Consider the following 17393-nt stretch of genomic DNA (forward strand, 5'->3'; position numbering starts at 1 on the left):
GGCTCGGCTTCGCGCTAGCCGCGCCCCCTCTGCGCTCGGAGTGGCCCAGCGTGGGGCCCCGCCCGGCCGCCGGCCGTCATGGCGTCTCCGCTCCGACTGCGCTCCGCGCTGGCCCTGGTCACAGGTTGGGGGCTCCTCTCCCGGGCGGGTTGTGGTGCCACAGTGACGTCCGGGGCGCGCTGTCGGGCCGCTAAGTCGCCCTGATCTCCGGCCCGGGTCTTACTACCCCTGTGCCCCGCTGACCTCTGACCCCGCTCCCGCTTGTCCTCTCCCGTCCCAGGTGCGGGCGGCGGCATTGGCCGCGCCGTCAGCGTGCGCCTCGCCGCCGAGGGGGCCGCGGTAGCCGCTTGCGACCTGGACGGGGCAGCGGCGCGGGAGACGGTGCAGCTGCTGGGAGGGCCGGGGAGCAAGGAGGGGGCGCCCCGCGGAGCCCACGCCGCCTTCCAGGCTGACGTGTCCGCGGCAGGGGCCGCCAGGCGCCTGCTGGAGCAAGTGCAGGTGAAAGCCAGACGCCCTCGCCCCTTTGAAACCCTATAACGTTGCCTCCACGGCCCTCGGCTCTACACGGTTTCTCGTTGTGTAACCACCGCCCCCCCCCGCCCCCCACAGGCCTGCTTTTCTCGCCCGCCGTCTGTCGTTGTGTCCTGTGCGGGCATCACCAGGGATGAATTTCTACTTCACATGTCTGAGGACAACTGGGACAGAGTCATAGCTGTCAACCTCAAGGTGGTGACCTCTGAACCCGTGACTTCTGGGTCCTCTAGCCTGGGGAGAGAGTTGGAGGACCGTCACCCCAGCTGATCCTTCCTGCCTTGTGACTTTCCCCCTCCACCCTCAGGGCATCTTTCTAGTCACTCAGGCTGCAGCCCAAGCCCTGGTGTCCAGCGGCTGTCCTGGCTCCATCATCAACATCAGCAGCATCATAGGCAAGGTCAGGCTGAGCTTGGGAGGAGGTGAGCCAGTCAAGTGGGCACAGAGAGGAGAGCCCCTCCTTGTGACCCCCGACTCATCCCACATCTCCCACTCACCCATAGGTGGGGAACATGGGACAGACAAACTATGCAGCATCCAAGGCTGGAGTGATTGGGCTGACCCAGTCTGCAGCCCGGGAACTTGGACGGTTGGTCAGACAGCTGGGGGCATGTGAAAAATCAGGAGGAAGGGGTCAGTGTTCAGTCCTCTCTGGAGTCAGCAGACACTCTCCTTTCCACAGACACAGGATCCGCTGTAACAGCGTCCTCCCAGGGTTCATTAGAACACCCATGACCCAGAAAGTGCCACAGAAAGTGCTGGACAAGGTAGGAGACTGTGGGTGGAGGGCAGAATCATTCAGAGACCAGCCTCTCTGGGCTTCAGAGAGGATGCTGGGCCCACTGCAAGGCAAACAGCAGATATTCAACAACTGCACAAGGAATGAAGACCCAAAAAATCAGTCACAGAGTTTTTCCTACAAAAAACCCACAAAAGAAACTTTTACTCACATATGAGTGTTTCCTTACAGGTGACTGGAATGATCCCAATGGCACATATGGGGAACCCTGAGGGTGAGCACTGAATGCAGGGGGGCTGAATGAAGAGACCCCCAAGTATGTGTTATCTGAGGGGGTCTCACCAGGATTGGTAGTGGGGGGGGGCGGGGGGAGGATTCTGGTGGGAGGTGACGGGCTACTTTGGGTCTGTGAGAGTGAGGATTCTGCCCTCTCCCCTCCACTCCCATAGATGTGGCAGATGTCGTCGCATTCTTGGCATCTGAAGACAGTGGATACATCACAGGGGCATCAGTGGAAGTCACTGGTATGAGGCCAGCATGGGGAGGAAGAGGGCAGAGAAGTCGAACCCAGATGATAGGAGAAGGCTAATGAGAGGAGTCTGGAGCCACCGAGGGAAGGGCAGGAGTTCCCATGGGCCAGGGACAGAAGTGGGCGCCTCCCCTGCAGCCCATTTGTCTCCACCTACACATCTGTCCAAATGTTTCTGCCCCTCCCAGGAGGTCTTTTCATGTAACTGCCTCAAGGACCCTGGACTCTGCTCACTCCCCCACTGCTCTGCTGGCCTCCTGCTGATGAGGACTCGGAGTTCCCAGGCTACAAAAGGGGTGGCTGTGTATGGCTCAGGAATGCTCAATATGGGAGGCAGGGGTGCTTGTGACCCTAATAAATTCCAAAACCTCTTCCCTGCCACCTCCGGTTCTTCTTGTGTCCAAGTCCTCAGACCCTTCCCCACCTCCCCCTCCTTTCCCTTTTGCGAAGGATTGTTCCCTTTCACTGCCTGGTCTCCCAGGGCAACCCCCGCCGCCGGGTGTGAGAGGCGAGAGTGTGTCACTGTGTGTGCGTGACACTCTGGGTCTTTTGGAGGGAGGGGTCTCTGCCCCACCCCCTGCCACTGATCCTGTAGCCCTAGTCCCTTCCCCCCAATTCCTTGGGTCCTCACAGTCCCCAAGGGTGATTTGTTCACAGTCCCATCCTGGTGTCCAGTCTAGCCTTGAGAGGGGGTCTTGGAACAGGTGGCCCTCCCCCACCCCTCTCCTTTCTCTGAGTCCCCCCTCCCCTTTCTCTCCACCTTACAATAGCTGCAGCCGGCCAGGGGTCGGATGGGGGGATTAGGGGAGGGGGCCAGGATTAGGGGAGTGGGCCAGCCGATGAAAGGGGCTGGAGGAGAGCAGAAGGAAGGGAGGGGGCTGGGAGGAGGAGGAGAAAGGGGAGGGGGTCCGCGCTAATCGACTCTGGAGCCCACATAAGGACTGGCCACGGACTGAAGGAGAGGACAGGGAAGTAGGGGGGAACCGGGGGAGGGGGTGAGGGGACCCACTGCTGCCTTGCCCCAGAGACAGGCCACCCCCTGGCAGTTGTAGCCCAAGTCCTGGAGCCCCAGTTCAGGCTGGAGGAGACAGGACGCCCATCACGATCTCTCCACAACCCCTCCCCCCCCCCCTCCGCTCCCCGTACCCCTCTCATCCCCTGCCCTCAATGGGGATCGGTCTGCCCCTTCCTCTTCTCTTCCTTCCCCGACCCTTCCTTTACTGGGAAGTCCTGGAGGAGGCTTATGCCCGCTTCCCGCTCCGGGCATTCGGCCCCTGGCGGGCCCCCGGCCCCCGCCACGACACGCGCACACCCGGTCCCCGAGAGGGGCCCCACCTCGTGCGGGTGCGTGTCCCTGCTTCCGCGTGGTGCCTCCATCCCCCCGTACCTCCCGGGCGCCTCCCTCCCCCGCCCCGGGCCGCGGCTCCTGATTGTCCAAACGCAATTCTCGAGTCTCTAGCTCTGGCCGAGAGTTGAGTGTGGACGTCCCGAGCCGTCGCCCCCAAACCTCGAGGGGGAGAGCGGGTCGGAGGGTGTAGGGAGAGCCAAGGCGGAGGGCGGCGCAGGTCCCCCGGGTGGAGAGGGGACCCGGGGCACGTCGGGACTCGGCTCTGTTCACGGGGCCGGAGGACAGCAGCGGCAGAGACTCCTCTGCGGCTTTCCCCCCTCCGCCCCGGAATCCCGGGCTGGGACTGCGGAGAAGCCGCGCGGGGGAACCGGGCACGCGGGCCCCCAGAGCCGCCGGGGGGAGGCGGCCCCTCTCCCCACGCCCGCCGTCCCCTCCCCGGGGGCCGGCGACACCGGGCCCCGCCCTGCGGAGCGGAGGCCCCAACGGGGGCTGCGGGGAGGGGACGGCGCCGGCAGGGGGACGGGAGAGCGGCCCCCGCGCGGCGCGGGCCACGGGGGCGGGGAACCGGCGTCCACGGCGCTGCCACCCGCGCGCGCCTCCGGGTGACGTCCCCGCCGCCGGCGGGGGGGGGGGGGGGCCCACAGGCGGGCGGAAGTGACGCAGGGCCGAGCGCCCGGGCCATGGCGGTGGCGGCGGCGGGGGACCGGCGTCCACGGCGCTGCCACCCGCGCGCGCCTCCGGGTGACGTCCCCGCCGCCGGGGGGGGCGCGGGCGGGCGGAAGTGACGCAGGGCCCAGCGCCCGGGCCATGGCGGTGGCGGCGGCGGCGGCGCGAGTTGCTGTCTGAGCGGCGGCTGGGGACCGGACGGCCTCGGCCGGGTAGCCCGGCCCCGGGAGCGGCGCTGCGGCGGCTGGGGCGCCGACGGCGGGACCCGGGTGAGGGGCCGCGCGGAGGCGCGATGCGGGGAGCCGCGGAGGGCGGGGTCCGCGCGAGGGCCGGGCCCCCTGACACCCTTCCCCCACCCCCCAGCCCACCTCTCCGGCGCGGCGGCGGGGCAGCCCTGGTGCGGTCACCATGACGACGCCGGCGAACGCCCAGAACGCCAGCAAAACGTGGGAACTGAGCCTGTATGAGCTCCACCGGACCCCGCAGGTGACAGGGGTTCTCCGAATGCAACTTTACTGCCTTTCACTTAGACCGCTCCATCCGCAGACCCCCTTCTCACAGCCTGTTTTCCACTTTTGGCCCTTTTCTGCCCAGCTTCACACTCCCTGGCCCTGCTTTGGAATCACCTTTCACATTTAGCTCGTTTAATCCTCAAAACTGGCGTGCCAGAGAGGTAGAGCCAAGTATTATTGTCTTCGTTTGAAAGATAGTAAACAGGCTGAAATGAACTTCCCTGGTCTTCAGTTCTGCATCATAAGCCAGTGCATTTAAGACTCCCCTTGGGAGTTTATTAAAAATGGGATTCCGGGCCGGATCTCACCACACACACACTCACTAACAGTAATGGGATGGGACCCCAGACTCTGCGTTTTTAGCATGCACCATAGGGGATTCTGATATAGGCAGTACCAGGACTCCACTGGAAGAAATTCTGTTGACTAAGTCTTCCCTTGAAGGAAAATCTGTGCTATGCCCATCTCCAGGCCTATTGCCAAACCTCAGATCCTCCTATTTCAAAGCACCTACTCTTAGGATTTCTCTCTTCCTCAAGTGGCCGAATGGGGTACCCAGATTCTGCCATCTCACTGTATTTCTCAAGACTCCAGTTTCATGGACCACTTGTCCCTAAAATCCCTTTTACCTCTTTCCACCACCACCTTTCCTCTCATTGCCGTCTCCAGGAAGCCATCATGGATGGCACGGAGATTGCGGTTTCCCCCCGGTCACTGCACTCAGAGCTCATGTGCCCCATCTGCCTGGACATGCTGAAGAACACGATGACAACCAAGGAGTGCCTCCACCGGTTCTGCTCTGACTGCATCGTCACAGCCCTGCGGAGCGGGTAACAGGAGGGACGGGTCTGAGGTGGGGGCAGGGGGAGAGAGCCGGGCCCTCCATCCCCAGTGACTGAAGGCTCAAGGCCTCCTTTCTCCCACCCCAGGAATAAGGAGTGCCCTACCTGCCGAAAGAAGCTGGTATCCAAGCGGTCTCTGCGGCCAGACCCCAACTTCGATGCTCTGATCTCTAAAATCTACCCCAGCCGGGAGGAGTACGAGGCCCACCAAGACCGGGTGCTGATCCGCCTCAGCCGCCTGCACAACCAGCAGGCGCTGAGCTCCAGCATCGAGGAGGGGCTGCGCATGCAGGCCATGCACAGGTTCGGGGGCCACAGGGGGTTGGGTGCGCGGCGATGGGACAGAGCCACGGGTCAGGTGCCTGGGGGTCTCTGCTTCTAGGCCTCAGCATCGTGAGCACCGACCATCATCTAACTGTCGTGCCTGGAGGTCGTGGATGTGAACCATAGCTTTTCAGTTAGCAACTAGCACTACTATTATTTTTTTCTTAATACTTATTTATTTGGCTGCACCGGGTCTTAGTTATAGCATGTGGCATCTAGTTCCCTGACTAGGGATCAGCCCAGGCTCCCTGCAGTGGGAGTGCAGAGCCTTAGCTGCTGGACCACCAGAGAAGTCCCTGGCACTGTTATTCTTAATGAAATACCTCACCTTCTAACTTTTTTTTTTTTTTACCTTCTAACTTTCTAGAAGTTAGAGCAGTAGAGTGATTTTTTAGCATAAGCTTTGGGTTCACACTGCCGGGAATTAAATCACCTCCTAGGGCAGCATCGCTCAGTCTTTATTTTTTTCATCACTTAGTCTTTAATGTGTATCTGAATTACCTGAGAGTTTTGTTTAAAATGTAAATTCTGATTTGGTAGGTCAGGAGTTGGGCCTAGATTCTGTGTTTCTCCAAGCCTGTGCTACTGGGTCTTGGACCACACTTTGAGAGGCAAAGGGACTATGATCTCAGACTAATTATTTAACCTCTCTAAGCCTCAGTTTCGTCAGCCATAAACAAAATGGTATAATTACCTATGTCTGTAGGATTTGTATAATTTGAGGCAATCAGCGCAAACACTTAGCAACGTGCTTGGCACATAGTTAGTATGGAATAAATATTAGGAATCATCGTTAAGATTTCCCTGGTTTCTTAATTCTCTGAAGTTTAAGTCTAAAGCCCTTATCCTTGGTGCTTTCTAATCTCGACCACTTGCTCCCACAGGGCCCAGCGTGTGAGGCGGCCGATGCCCGGGTCAGATCAGACCACAACGATGAGTGGGGGTGAAGGAGAGCCCGGGGAGGGAGAGGGGGATGGAGAGGACGTGAGCTCAGACTCGGCCCCGGACTCTGCCCCAGGCCCTGCTCCCAAGCGACCCCGCGGAGGGGGCGCAGGGGGGAGCAGTGTAGGGACAGTGGGGGGTGGTGCTGGTGGGGTGGGTGGGGGCGCCGGCTCTGAAGACTCGGGTGACCGGGGAGGAACCCTGGGAGGGGGGACCCTGGGCCCCCCAAGCCCTCCCGGGGCTCCTAGCCCCCCAGAGCCAGGTGGAGAAATCGAGCTCGTGTTCCGGCCGCACCCCCTGCTCGTGGAGAAGGGAGAATACTGCCAGACTAGGTGAGAGCCTCGACTTCCCCAGGCCACTGAGAGGCCACGGGTCATGGTCTCCGTCACAAGGGGCCTCGCCCAGACCTAGAGTCCGAAGCCCAGGGGCCCTGCGCGCGTCTGCATTGGCGGTGTCCGTGCCCTCAGCCTGGCCCCTCTCCTGCCCCAGGTACGTGAAGACCACTGGGAACGCCACAGTGGACCACCTCTCCAAGTACTTGGCCCTGCGCATTGCTCTCGAGCGGAGGCAGCAGCAAGAGGCGGGGGAGCCGGGAGGGCCTGGAGGGGGCACCTCTGAGGCCACCGCGGGACCTGACGGGGGCGGTGGGGAGGGTGGGGGTGCCGGCGGAGCCGACGGCCCTGAGGAGCCGGCCTTGCCCAGTCTGGAGGGCGTCAGCGAAAAGCAGTACACCATCTACATCGCGCCCGGGGGCGGGGCGTTCACGGTGAGCGCCCCTCAGGGCCGCGGAGGGGGTGGGGGGTGGGGGGCGGGGCGCAAAGCCGCAGACCCCGACCTCCTCACCCATCCGCCCTCCTCTGCATCTCTGTCTCCTTTCTGTGTCCATCCTTCTTCCCCATCGCCCGTGTCCTCGCTTTGCCCCGTTTGTTGTTCCTTTGCCTTCCCTCTCCCTTCGGTCACTTTTCCTCTCATCTTACCATCTTTTCCACCGCACTTTTCTCCCTCTCCTCCCCCTTCCGCCACCTCTGTAGACACTGAATGGCTCACTGACCCTGGAGCTGGTGAATGAGAAGTTCTGGAAGGTGTCCCGACCACTGGAGCTCTGCTATGCCCCCACCAAGGATCCAAAGTGACCCCACAGGGGGCGGCCAGAGAATGGGGGCCATTGGGTGTCCTTGAGTCCTGGACCACCCCCTGCCTGGCTTCTTTGTCCCCCAGAGCCCCCCAGCCTGACCAGCCAGCAAGAGGACACAAACAAGGACAAGTGGCTTTTATACAAAGTATCTATATCAGATTCTTCTATATTGTACAGAGTGGGGCTTGGCCCCCGTCTACTGCCTTTTCTATTGCCCTCAACCTCCCGTCCACATGAGATGCTGGGGAGAGTGAAAAGCCCTCCCCTCCGTGCCCTCCTACCAACAACAACAAATTTGCTTTTTTTCCTCTTTGAAACCTGCGGTTCTGTGTCTCTTTATCAGGGGTGTAGTAGAAGGAGAGGGAAACAAAGATCGGGGAGAGAATCTTAGAAATCATGTAGACTCAGTCTTGGAAATGGGGAGGAGATGTCAAAGGCTATTCATGGTGTGTAGGTCCCATTTTCCTGAAACTTCAAATCAGCAAATGGGTAGGAAAATAGGAACGATCTGTGAAGCTGGAAGAGTGGAGAGGTGTGAAGTCAGTTCCCAAGCTTGCCCCTGTGACCTGAACCCCCAGGCTGGGATCAGGGGTGTTGGTACCACCACAGGGAAAGTAGCTTGAAGAAGGTGTGTCTAGACATGGAGGGCCTTGATGTTTTTGGAAGGGGGGATGATTCCTTGACCGAGCCAGAGGAGCTGGTTCCTAAAGCTGGAGAGAAAAGGCCCGGAGGTGGGGAGGGCTGCGACCCCTCCTACCCACCCCACAGCCTCCTACAGACAATAGGGCCGGTACCACAGTCCCTGGGAGCTAACTAGCCAGTACCTGCCAAGCCGCGCGGCGCAGCGGAGGAAAGGGCCCCAGGATTGTAGTTCCACGCCGTCCTGGAGGCGGCTGAGAGCAGAGGGCTGGGGGTGTTCAGTGAAGCCCTCGCTGCCCACCCACCTCGAGAGCGGGGCTGCAGAGGGGTCCCTCTCCAGGAGGGACCAAAGCTGCCCCCTGCCTCCCTTCGGCCTCTCTGCCCCCTCACACTTACTGTTTCCGTCGCCCTTTGCGCCCTCTAACTCCTGCGGCTGGCTCAGCCTCGGCCCTCCTAGCGGAGGGGTCTGACCTGCCGATCGGAAGGGCACCCCACTGCACGCTTAGCATTTCTCGATGGCGCCCTCTCGAGCCCACCACCTTCTGTGCGGCGGACACGGGGAGTCCTCTGCAGCCCTGGTGACCGGGCGCCCACCCCTGAAACCGCTCACCCTGCAGAAACGGACAACACCCACTTCTCCCTCCCGGGGAGGAGCCCCTTCCCTTTCCTGAAGCCTCCGTCCTGGCTCCCTTTCTCTCCTACTTCAGGCATCCTGGGGGGAGATGCCCCCGGGATGTGAGGGCGAGGGGAAGGTAAGCATCTCTCCCGGGTTTCAAAGGAGAGAAACCGATAGGGAGGAGTCGAGGGAGAACCGAGGTGGGAGCTGAAGAATCCGGAATGAAGCTGGCTTCTTTTTGGTTCCAGGGGTTGCCTGGAGCGACCCCCTCCCGCCCCGCCGCCCCCCACCCCAGCCAGCCCGGGAGCCTGCTCCCTACCCTCTGGCTTCACCCTGGAGCCCCCGCGAGCCGCCCCGGCCCTTCCCTCCTCCGGCCCCAGGCCGCACCGCCCCACCCTCGCCCTCTGCCTCTCCCGCTCCCCTCCCCGCCCTGCTGCCCTCCTCCGCCCCAGACGCTCAGCTTCACAGGCCTGCCTTCTCTGTGATGGCTCCGTGTGAGTGACGGGCAGAGCTGTCGCCCCAGGGACATCTTGCCCACAACAAAGAAAAAGTGACTCCCGGCCCTGACCCGACGCCCCTCTTCCCCAGTGCAGGCGAAGGGGGTGCAGGAGGCGCCAGCTCCGTCCCTCCCACCCCCTGGGTGAGTGCCCCGCGTCCTTCCGCCTCTGCCAGTTTGGCCCGCACCTGTGGGCGAGGTCAGTGAGAGACACAAGCTGTACAAAGGGAGCGTGACTGTTCTGTTGGAGGACAAGAAGCAGAGGAAAGGAGGCAAATGACAGTGTGGTGCAGATCTCTGACGGCTGCTTCCCAACCACGCAACCTTGCTTCAGAGAGGGCCTTGTGAGGTGGGACCCGCATCTGTACAAGGAGGGACTCTCCTTGTCCCGTCTGATGTGCACAGGTGTGTGTGTGGGGGGGGGGGGTACAGAACCCCCGCGGTAGATCGCTCTGGTCCTTAGAGGATGAATGACAAGTGGTCCTGCAGGAGGGGTCCCAGACGTGGTGCGGATGATGAAGACGAGCTGGAGACCACAGGGTGGTTACGGAGAGCTTCACCGAGGAGGTGCCTCCGGGGGACCGGAGGAGCGAGGGGAGCCTCTTTCTCCCCTCCTCTTCCTCTCATTTTATCACTTCCAGGCTTCTTGGTTCCCAGACCATAGCAGGTTATGTGACTACGTGCAGAAGCTGAGCCCCCGAGCCCAGGGTTGCAGGAGACCCCTGCCCAGCTGAGGCCTAACCCTGAGGCCTCTGGTGTTGCCTGGCTGTCCCCCAAACCATGGCAAACTCCTCACAGGAACCCTGGACTCCTCGGGGAGAAGGCAGGAGTCACGGAGGCCCTCAGCCACCCATTCGGCAGGGGGAGGGGCTCAGCCTGCCTGTACCACCTCTGTCCCCCCCCACCCCCACCCCAACCCCCCCCTCCACGCTGGCTGCTCTCACCTTCACCCCCCTCCCCCACAGGCGGGGGGCCCAGGCAGAGGAGGAGGCAGGACAGACACCGCCCCCCACCTGCCCTCACCGCCCTGAGCCCTCAGCTGTCGCAGCTGATCCTGCCCCCCCACGAGGCCCTGGCCAGGCCTGGCCTGTGGACCTCCTCTTCGCTTGCCCCCAGCGCTGCCAGCGCTGCCTCGTGCCTGTGAGCGAGCGGCCCTTTCCCCGCCCCCGGTGTGGGGGTCCACCTGACCCCCACAGGGGACAGGCCCTGCGCTTCGGCCTCCACAGCTGTGGCTTCGCTCCAAACACCCTTCTGCCTCAACGACCATGCACGCCCGGTGGGAAGGACAGAGGAGGGCAGCCCTGGGGACAGACCCCCCCCCCAGTCGGAGTGGCTGCCCCCTGTGCAAGGTATAACGGAGCACGGCTCCCCCTGCCCCCTGCACCCCATTCTGGCCAGAGCACCACATCAGGCGGTCAGTGTCTCACCAGGACTGACTCGGAACTGCAGCAGCCAGGTCCTCCTCCCTTCTAGTTCACAGTCTAATCCCCTGGGAAAAGAGTTTTTCTTAGGAAGGAATCTGTACTTTCAGTCTCCCGTCCTCCATCTGAGAAGTTTAACCAGGCTGGCTGGGACCTGCTGCCATCTCAGATGGATTTGATTCCCTGTGATTTTTTTGAAAGCATCACTTTACAGAGACAGCTGAATCCCCAGAGATCTCCATGACAACCCCCACCATCAAAATCCTAGTCACCCAAAAAAATCCCACCCAGTCCCATCACTCCCCCCAGAGCCGCTGGGTGCTTCTTGCCCCGGGTGCTAAAGCTCCGCCCAGCACCCCATAGGACGAGGCCATCTGCCTGTGCCCGCTCCTGGCCCTACAGGCCGTGTCAGGGTTTTCTATGAGCTTCACTGCACTTCTTGCTAAGAATAAAGCCCAGACGGATGCTGCTCTTTCCAGCAGCACCAGAGGCTTCTTATTGAAAGGTGAAAACAGGCATATAGGCAGGGAGGAGGCAGGGAAATGGAGGAGATGGAGACCAGAAGAAGGAGCCAAGGGAGGTTGGAGGACAAAGTGGAAGCTTCTGGATGTGGAAAAAGTAGAACAGGGCTGTGTAGAAGACAGGCAAGAGACCCCTGGCCTATGCAAGCGAGTCCTGGCATTTGCACTTCTTCCACAAGACTGCTCGCTTACTGTCTTGTTCATGTGCTGGGAGACTGGTTTTGAACAAGAGTTAGTGGGGAGCCCCAGGAGCATCCCTCAAGGTGGGCACCCTTGGGCCCAGCCGAGCCCTGAGAAGGGCACCATCATCACTGACTTTTTTTTTTTTTTTTTTTAAGATTTGTTTATTTGCTTTTGGCCATGTCTTCGTTGCTGTGCTCGGGTTTTCTCTAGCTGCGGCGATCAAGGGCTCCTCCAGCAGCGGGGCACACTGGGGTGACCTCTCGTTTCCAAGCGCAGGCTCTAGGCTCGAGGGCTTCAGTAGTTGCGGCTTCAGTAGTCCAGGCTCTAAAGTGCTGGATCAATAGTCGTGGCACGTGGGCTTAGTTACTCCGAGGTATGTGGGATCTTCTCGGACCAGGGATTGAACCTGTGACCCCTGCATTAGCAGTTGGATTCCTAACCTCTAGACCACCAGGGAAGCTGCGTCATCACTGACCCCTGTAAAAGTGTCTGCTGGGGGAGTTACCCCTTGGGTGGCACCTTCAGTAAATTTATTGTTACTGTTCATGCTCAAGGTAGACCTTCCTTCTTGTATTAACTTCCCCTTTATAAAGAATACTCTTTAGAACTTGGCAGATTTCTCCCAGTGATGGATCAGAGAGGCTGGTTATTGCCACACACAAGAAGGGATTAAAGAACCTTAGCGGTGAAAGGATCACTTGAGAAGCTGCTGGTCAGTTTCAACATTTCAGGAATTATGTGTTGAGTCCACCACATGTCACGAGTGTTCTAGGACCTGGGTACCACAGACAGGTGTGTGATGTGGCCCCTGCCTTCAAAGGATGTGATCTCAGGTGTTCATGGTGACTATCTCAGTATTGAATCTAGCATTCAATACTGAGTCCTATGGGGTAGCCATTATAATATCTCTCAAGTCTGTTCACTCTCCAGCCCTCCCCCTCCCTGATCCAGCTGCCGCCTGGACCGTCTGGCTCCTCTTTGAATCACGGAGATCGCTGGAGAGGCTGGGAAAGGCCTTCAATAAACAAGCAGAGAGCTGTGTAAGACAGACCTTTCTGAAATGCAAATCTGATGGTTTGGGGCACCTTGCTGAAGCAGTCAATGGTTTCCCACTGACCTTAGGTTAAAGACCCACGTCGTTAATCAGACCTCTAAGGCTCTGGGAGGTCTGCCCCGCCGGCCTCCGCTCAACCCCCGTTCACTCCCTAGCGCTCCACTCTGCCGCGTCCTGCTTTCTTCCGCTGCCTGGACCCTCTGCCTGAAAGTCTCCTTCCATTTCTATTTTAAGTTAGCTCCTGTTCATTCTTAAGTCTCTGCTCCTTTACCTTTACCATAACCTCAGGGAAGGTTCCCAGACCCTCCTTTGGGTCAAATTCCCCTCTTCTGAGCGAGGCACGCGCCTCCTCCAAGGCGCTGGGCGAGGTCGCAGGTCTCCGTTTTGGGGGAATTATTTGACTGGAGTCTGGCTCCCCTGGAACGTAAGCTCCCTGAGGGCAGAAGCCCTGACTGCACCTGCTCCCTCTCAGCTTTCCTGGGACCCAGAACATGACACTCCATGAATACAGAGTTGAAATGCTGGTTGGAAGGATGCATGTGCGCCTGAATGTGGGGCAGGGGGATGCATATTTCAGGATCTCAGAATGGACGGAGGCAGTGATTCTCCAGCAGCTGCAGCCCAGAAGTCTCATGTGTCATTTTCCCAACACCGTTCCTTCCTCCATGTTTTCTAGCATCATCCATCTCCACCCTAGTGTACCGGTTCCAGCCTTCTCCACCTTGCCCATGAGATCCCTTCCTCCTCTGACTTTAAAAAAAAAAAAAAAAAAAATCATTATTGGAGTAAGATTGCTTTATAGTGTTGTGTGAGTTTCTACTGTACAACAAAATGAATCAGTCAGCTGTGTTTGTGTGTGTGATGCTCACTCAGTCGTAGCCTGCCCTGCAATTCCGTGGGCTATATGTATACATATATCCATGCCCTCTTCAGCCTCTCTCCCACCCCACCACCACCTTGACTTTCTAATGCTCCTTCCTGGTTTTGCCTGGTTGGCTTCAGTATAATGTGGCAACAGCAGAGGATTCAGAACCAGAAATCTGGGTTCAATAACTAGGTAAAAGTATTAGTGATGTGACCTTCAGCTGACTTTTAAACCACTTTGAACCCTAGCTTTCCTAGCTGTAAAATGGGAACAACATCAGAATCAAGCAAAATGGAGAAACTGGGAAATCTGAAAGCACCATCACCTAGAAATCTGGATAAAAAGTAAAAAAAAAATAATAATAAATGTATGACTGAGTTCTCAAAAAGAAAGTAAAATCGTTGGTCTGGAAACAAAGAGGAAACTCAAAACCAGACAATGAGCTGCCTGTGGCTACAGTTACTAGGAGCGGACAGGGAAGGAACTGGTTTTGCTAACTAAGGGCTGTTTATCAGCCCCCCAGGGACGGATGAGATCTTGATCCCGAAGAGGTGGGGAAATTAGATGAAAGGCAGCCAAAGTTTACCCAAGAAGAAATAGAAAGCCTGATAGATCTATAACTCCTAATAAACTGAATGGGAAATTTTACGTATACACACACACACACACACACACACTACCCAAATGGTTTGTATAGGTGTATTATTCTGCTAACTCTTGAAGGAACTGTGTATTTATTTACATAGACTGTCTTAGATAATGGAAAAAGAGGACTAACTGAACTCATAGGAGTGAAAATCCTAAATAAAATATTAGCATACCGAGTCCAGCGGAGTTTATGCAAGTACATGTATATGTGCATGTGTGTATATGTGACTAAGCAGTGTTTATTCCAGGAGTACAAGGATGGTCTGCTTAAAAATCTGTTAATGATATTTACAATATTGATTTATTAAAAGGAAAAAATATGATTATCTCAATAGGTACAGTGAAGGCATAGGAAAATGTTTAACACTAATGATTTTTAAAAATAAATCTAGCAACTAGGAATAGAAAATAGCTTCCAACATTAATACATGGATACTAGTTTTTACTCAACTTGTGCTGGTGAGTTGGGGGGTCTGAACTGACACAATAAGAAAAAAAAAAAGAAATAAAGCCATCACTGTACACAGATGATTGCCTATTTACAAAGAAAACTTATGAGAACCCTCAAACAAAACTAACACATCGCTTTCTGGAGGCAAGATGAATAGTCAAACATCAATATGCCTATATTGTGTTTTAAGAAAATAGCATTTGCAATAGCAACAACATTTATGATACTTTGGAATAAATATAACAAGATATGTGCATGGTCTTCATGAAGAAAATTATAAAATTCTTTTGGAGAACATGAAAATAACACCAAAAAAAAGAAAATAAGACCAAAAAAAAAAAAAAAACCAGAAAAGTATGCCATGCTCATGAAGAGGAAACTTCAATATAAAATTGATCATTTTCCTCAGGTCTGTAAATCTAGTACAGTTCTATTTGTACTAGATAGATATTTTACTTAACAAGCTGTTCTTAAAATTCTTGTAGAAGGGTAAATGGCCAAAAAAGAGTCAAAACAAGTTTGAAGTGGAAGAATACTTGAGTGTTTGCCTCACCGTGTATCACAGCTTTAAAACTAAAGTGATTTTTGTTAACATATTTGTTTATTTATTTGACTGCACTGGGTCTTAGTTCTGGGATGCAGGAACTTTTAGTTGTGAGATATGGGATCTAGTTCCTTGACCAGTGATCGAACCTGGGCCCCCAGTATTGGGGGCATAGAGTCTTAGCCCCTGGACCACTAGGAAAGTCCCATAATGCTGGTGTGATTTAAAGTAGTGTCATCCTGGCATATGGACAAATTAGACCTTCAAAGATATGAGGACTTGTGCTCGCTTCGGCAGCACATATACTAAAATTGGAACGATACAGAGAAGATTAGCATGGCCCCTGTGCAAGGATGACACGCAAATTCGTGAAGCGTTAAAAAAAAAAAAAAAAGATATGAGGACTTGGTACATGACAAAACTGACATGTGGAAAAGGATGGACTATTTCTTAACTTGTTTGGGGTTAATTGGCTATCCCAATAAAAAACAAAATAGATTCCTGCATTACAACACATTCAAAAATAAATATCAGATAACTTAACAATATGTGAAAAATAAAACTTGATATTCTTTGAAGAAAATACAAGAGAATATATTGACAATATCAGCATAGGGCAGGATTTGTTAAATAAGAGCAAAATGCACAGGCAATAAAAGACTGACACATATGCTACTTTTTTTTTTTTCATATGCTACTTTAAAAAATTTTTAAACTTCAGTGAGACAAGAAACAACATAACAAATAAAAAGACAAGCCACAAACTTAGAGACTACTTACAATCTAAATGACCAGTGAAGGGTGAGTATTCAGGATTTATAAAGAACTCTTGCAGGGAATTCCCTAGCAGTCCGGCAGTGAGGAACCTCCACTTTATCTGCCATGGGCCTGGGTTCCGTCCCTGGTTGGGGAACTAAGATCCTTGCAAACCACATGATGTGGTAAAAAATAAAAAAGCTGAAAGAATTCCCTCTGTACCAAGCAAAATCAATGAAAGGGGAATTTAAAAGAAAAAGAAAAAACCCTTGTAGATCAACAAGAAAAGGACAAGGCAGGGAGAAATGAGCAAAAGCTGTGACCAGGCAGATGAGCAAAGAGGACGACCAGATGGCCAAAAAACATGAAAAGACGCTCAGTGTCCTTAACCCAAACTGTCTACCTCTTCACTATAGCAATAACATTAAAACAACTCTGATAACACCAAGTGTTGACAAAAGTGTGGGATAATAGGAACTCAGTCATTTTTGGATCAAAGCGTGAACAACTATAACAGATTTGAAGGGAAATTTGGCAACACTTCAGGCTGTAAATACACATACCCTAAAACCCAGTGACCTGGCTTCTAGATGTATTCCCTAGAAAAACATTTCTCCATGTGCACAAGGAGGCAAGGGTAAGAATGGGCATGGCAGTATCATTTGATTGTCCAGAAAATGTAGAAAGAATCTAATCTGTCCTTAAGATAAAGGAATGCATAAATAAAGTACAGTTTATTCTTACAATGCACTGCTACACAACAGTTAAAATAAATTTATAGCTATGTTTACCAATATTTGAGTAAAGGAAAGTTGCCAAAGTGGATGTTACAATTTCTTTTATAATAAAGTGGATGTTGTATGACATTTATGCATTTAAAAATACACATACAGGGACTTCCCTGGTGGTCCAGTGGCTAAGACTCCATGCTGCCACTGCAGGGGGCCTGGGTTTGATCCCTGGTTAGGGAACTAGATCCCATATGCTACAACCAAGCTTTCATATAGCACAGCAAAAGATCCCAAGTGCTGCAACTAAGTCCCACCCAGCACAGCCAAATAAACGAAATATACTAACAATGATACATGTTTAAAAAAGCATACTTTTAATGTTTTATTTATTTACTTATCAATGAGTTCTAAAACTGATTTACTCAGGGGAGATTTTTAAGCTCTCTTCCAGATCTAAAAAAAATTTTTTTTTTACCATTTTAACTTTCTATTTTATTGGAGTATAGCTGTTTAACAATGTCATGGTTTCGGGTGGACAGTGAAAAGACACTGCATATACATGTATCCATTCTCCCCCAAACTCCAACAAACATATTTGTTAGAGTACAAAATATGCATGAGAATAAATCCTAATGACTTCAGAATGATAATTACCACCCAGGAAGGAGAGAAATAGGATGCATTTTGGCTGTGACTATAATGCTTTTAAAAATTATTTTGAAAGAAAAAGATACAGAGGAACAGAGGCGATGGGAAAATGAGGGTTTGCTTAATTGGGTTGCTGATTAAATTCCCCCCACCCTCCAGAAGGGTGTGCTTCGGAATCTAGCAGAGGCTCAACCTCAGCCTTTCACAGGCTTCGATTGTAGTCATCTTTTGTTTCCAGGATATAGAGCAAGA

General features: G+C 54.6%; 2 protein-coding genes and 1 non-coding gene across 3 annotated transcripts; all 3 read left to right on the forward strand.

Moving 5' to 3' along the window:
* The first annotated feature begins 67 nt into the window (after nt 1-67).
* On the forward strand, nt 68-2180 carry HSD17B8 (hydroxysteroid 17-beta dehydrogenase 8). Its single transcript, XM_061146054.1, has 9 exons — nt 68-124; nt 281-498; nt 610-726; nt 839-931; nt 1035-1120; nt 1214-1298; nt 1502-1544; nt 1720-1794; nt 1988-2180. The coding sequence occupies exons 1-9, from the start codon at nt 79-81 to the stop codon at nt 2002-2004; spliced, it is 780 nt and encodes a 259-aa protein (XP_061002037.1). The 5' UTR covers nt 68-78; the 3' UTR covers nt 2005-2180.
* A 1785-nt stretch (nt 2181-3965) lies between these two features.
* On the forward strand, nt 3966-7885 carry RING1 (ring finger protein 1). The gene is made up of 7 exons (XM_061146413.1): nt 3966-4082; nt 4177-4299; nt 4995-5155; nt 5255-5470; nt 6376-6765; nt 6923-7199; nt 7465-7885. Exons 2-7 carry the CDS (start codon nt 4222-4224, stop codon nt 7564-7566), a joined length of 1224 nt encoding a protein of 407 aa, XP_061002396.1. The 5' UTR covers nt 3966-4082; nt 4177-4221; the 3' UTR covers nt 7567-7885.
* A 7402-nt stretch (nt 7886-15287) lies between these two features.
* On the forward strand, nt 15288-15394 carry LOC133060085 (U6 spliceosomal RNA). The gene has a single exon (XR_009693747.1). It is a non-coding gene; the product is annotated as a U6 spliceosomal RNA (small nuclear RNA).
* The last annotated feature ends 1999 nt before the right edge of the window (nt 15395-17393 follow it).

Source organism: Dama dama, chromosome 7 (genome assembly GCF_033118175.1).
Source record: "Dama dama isolate Ldn47 chromosome 7, ASM3311817v1, whole genome shotgun sequence".
In the NCBI taxonomy this organism is placed as follows: Eukaryota; Metazoa; Chordata; class Mammalia; order Artiodactyla; family Cervidae; genus Dama; species Dama dama.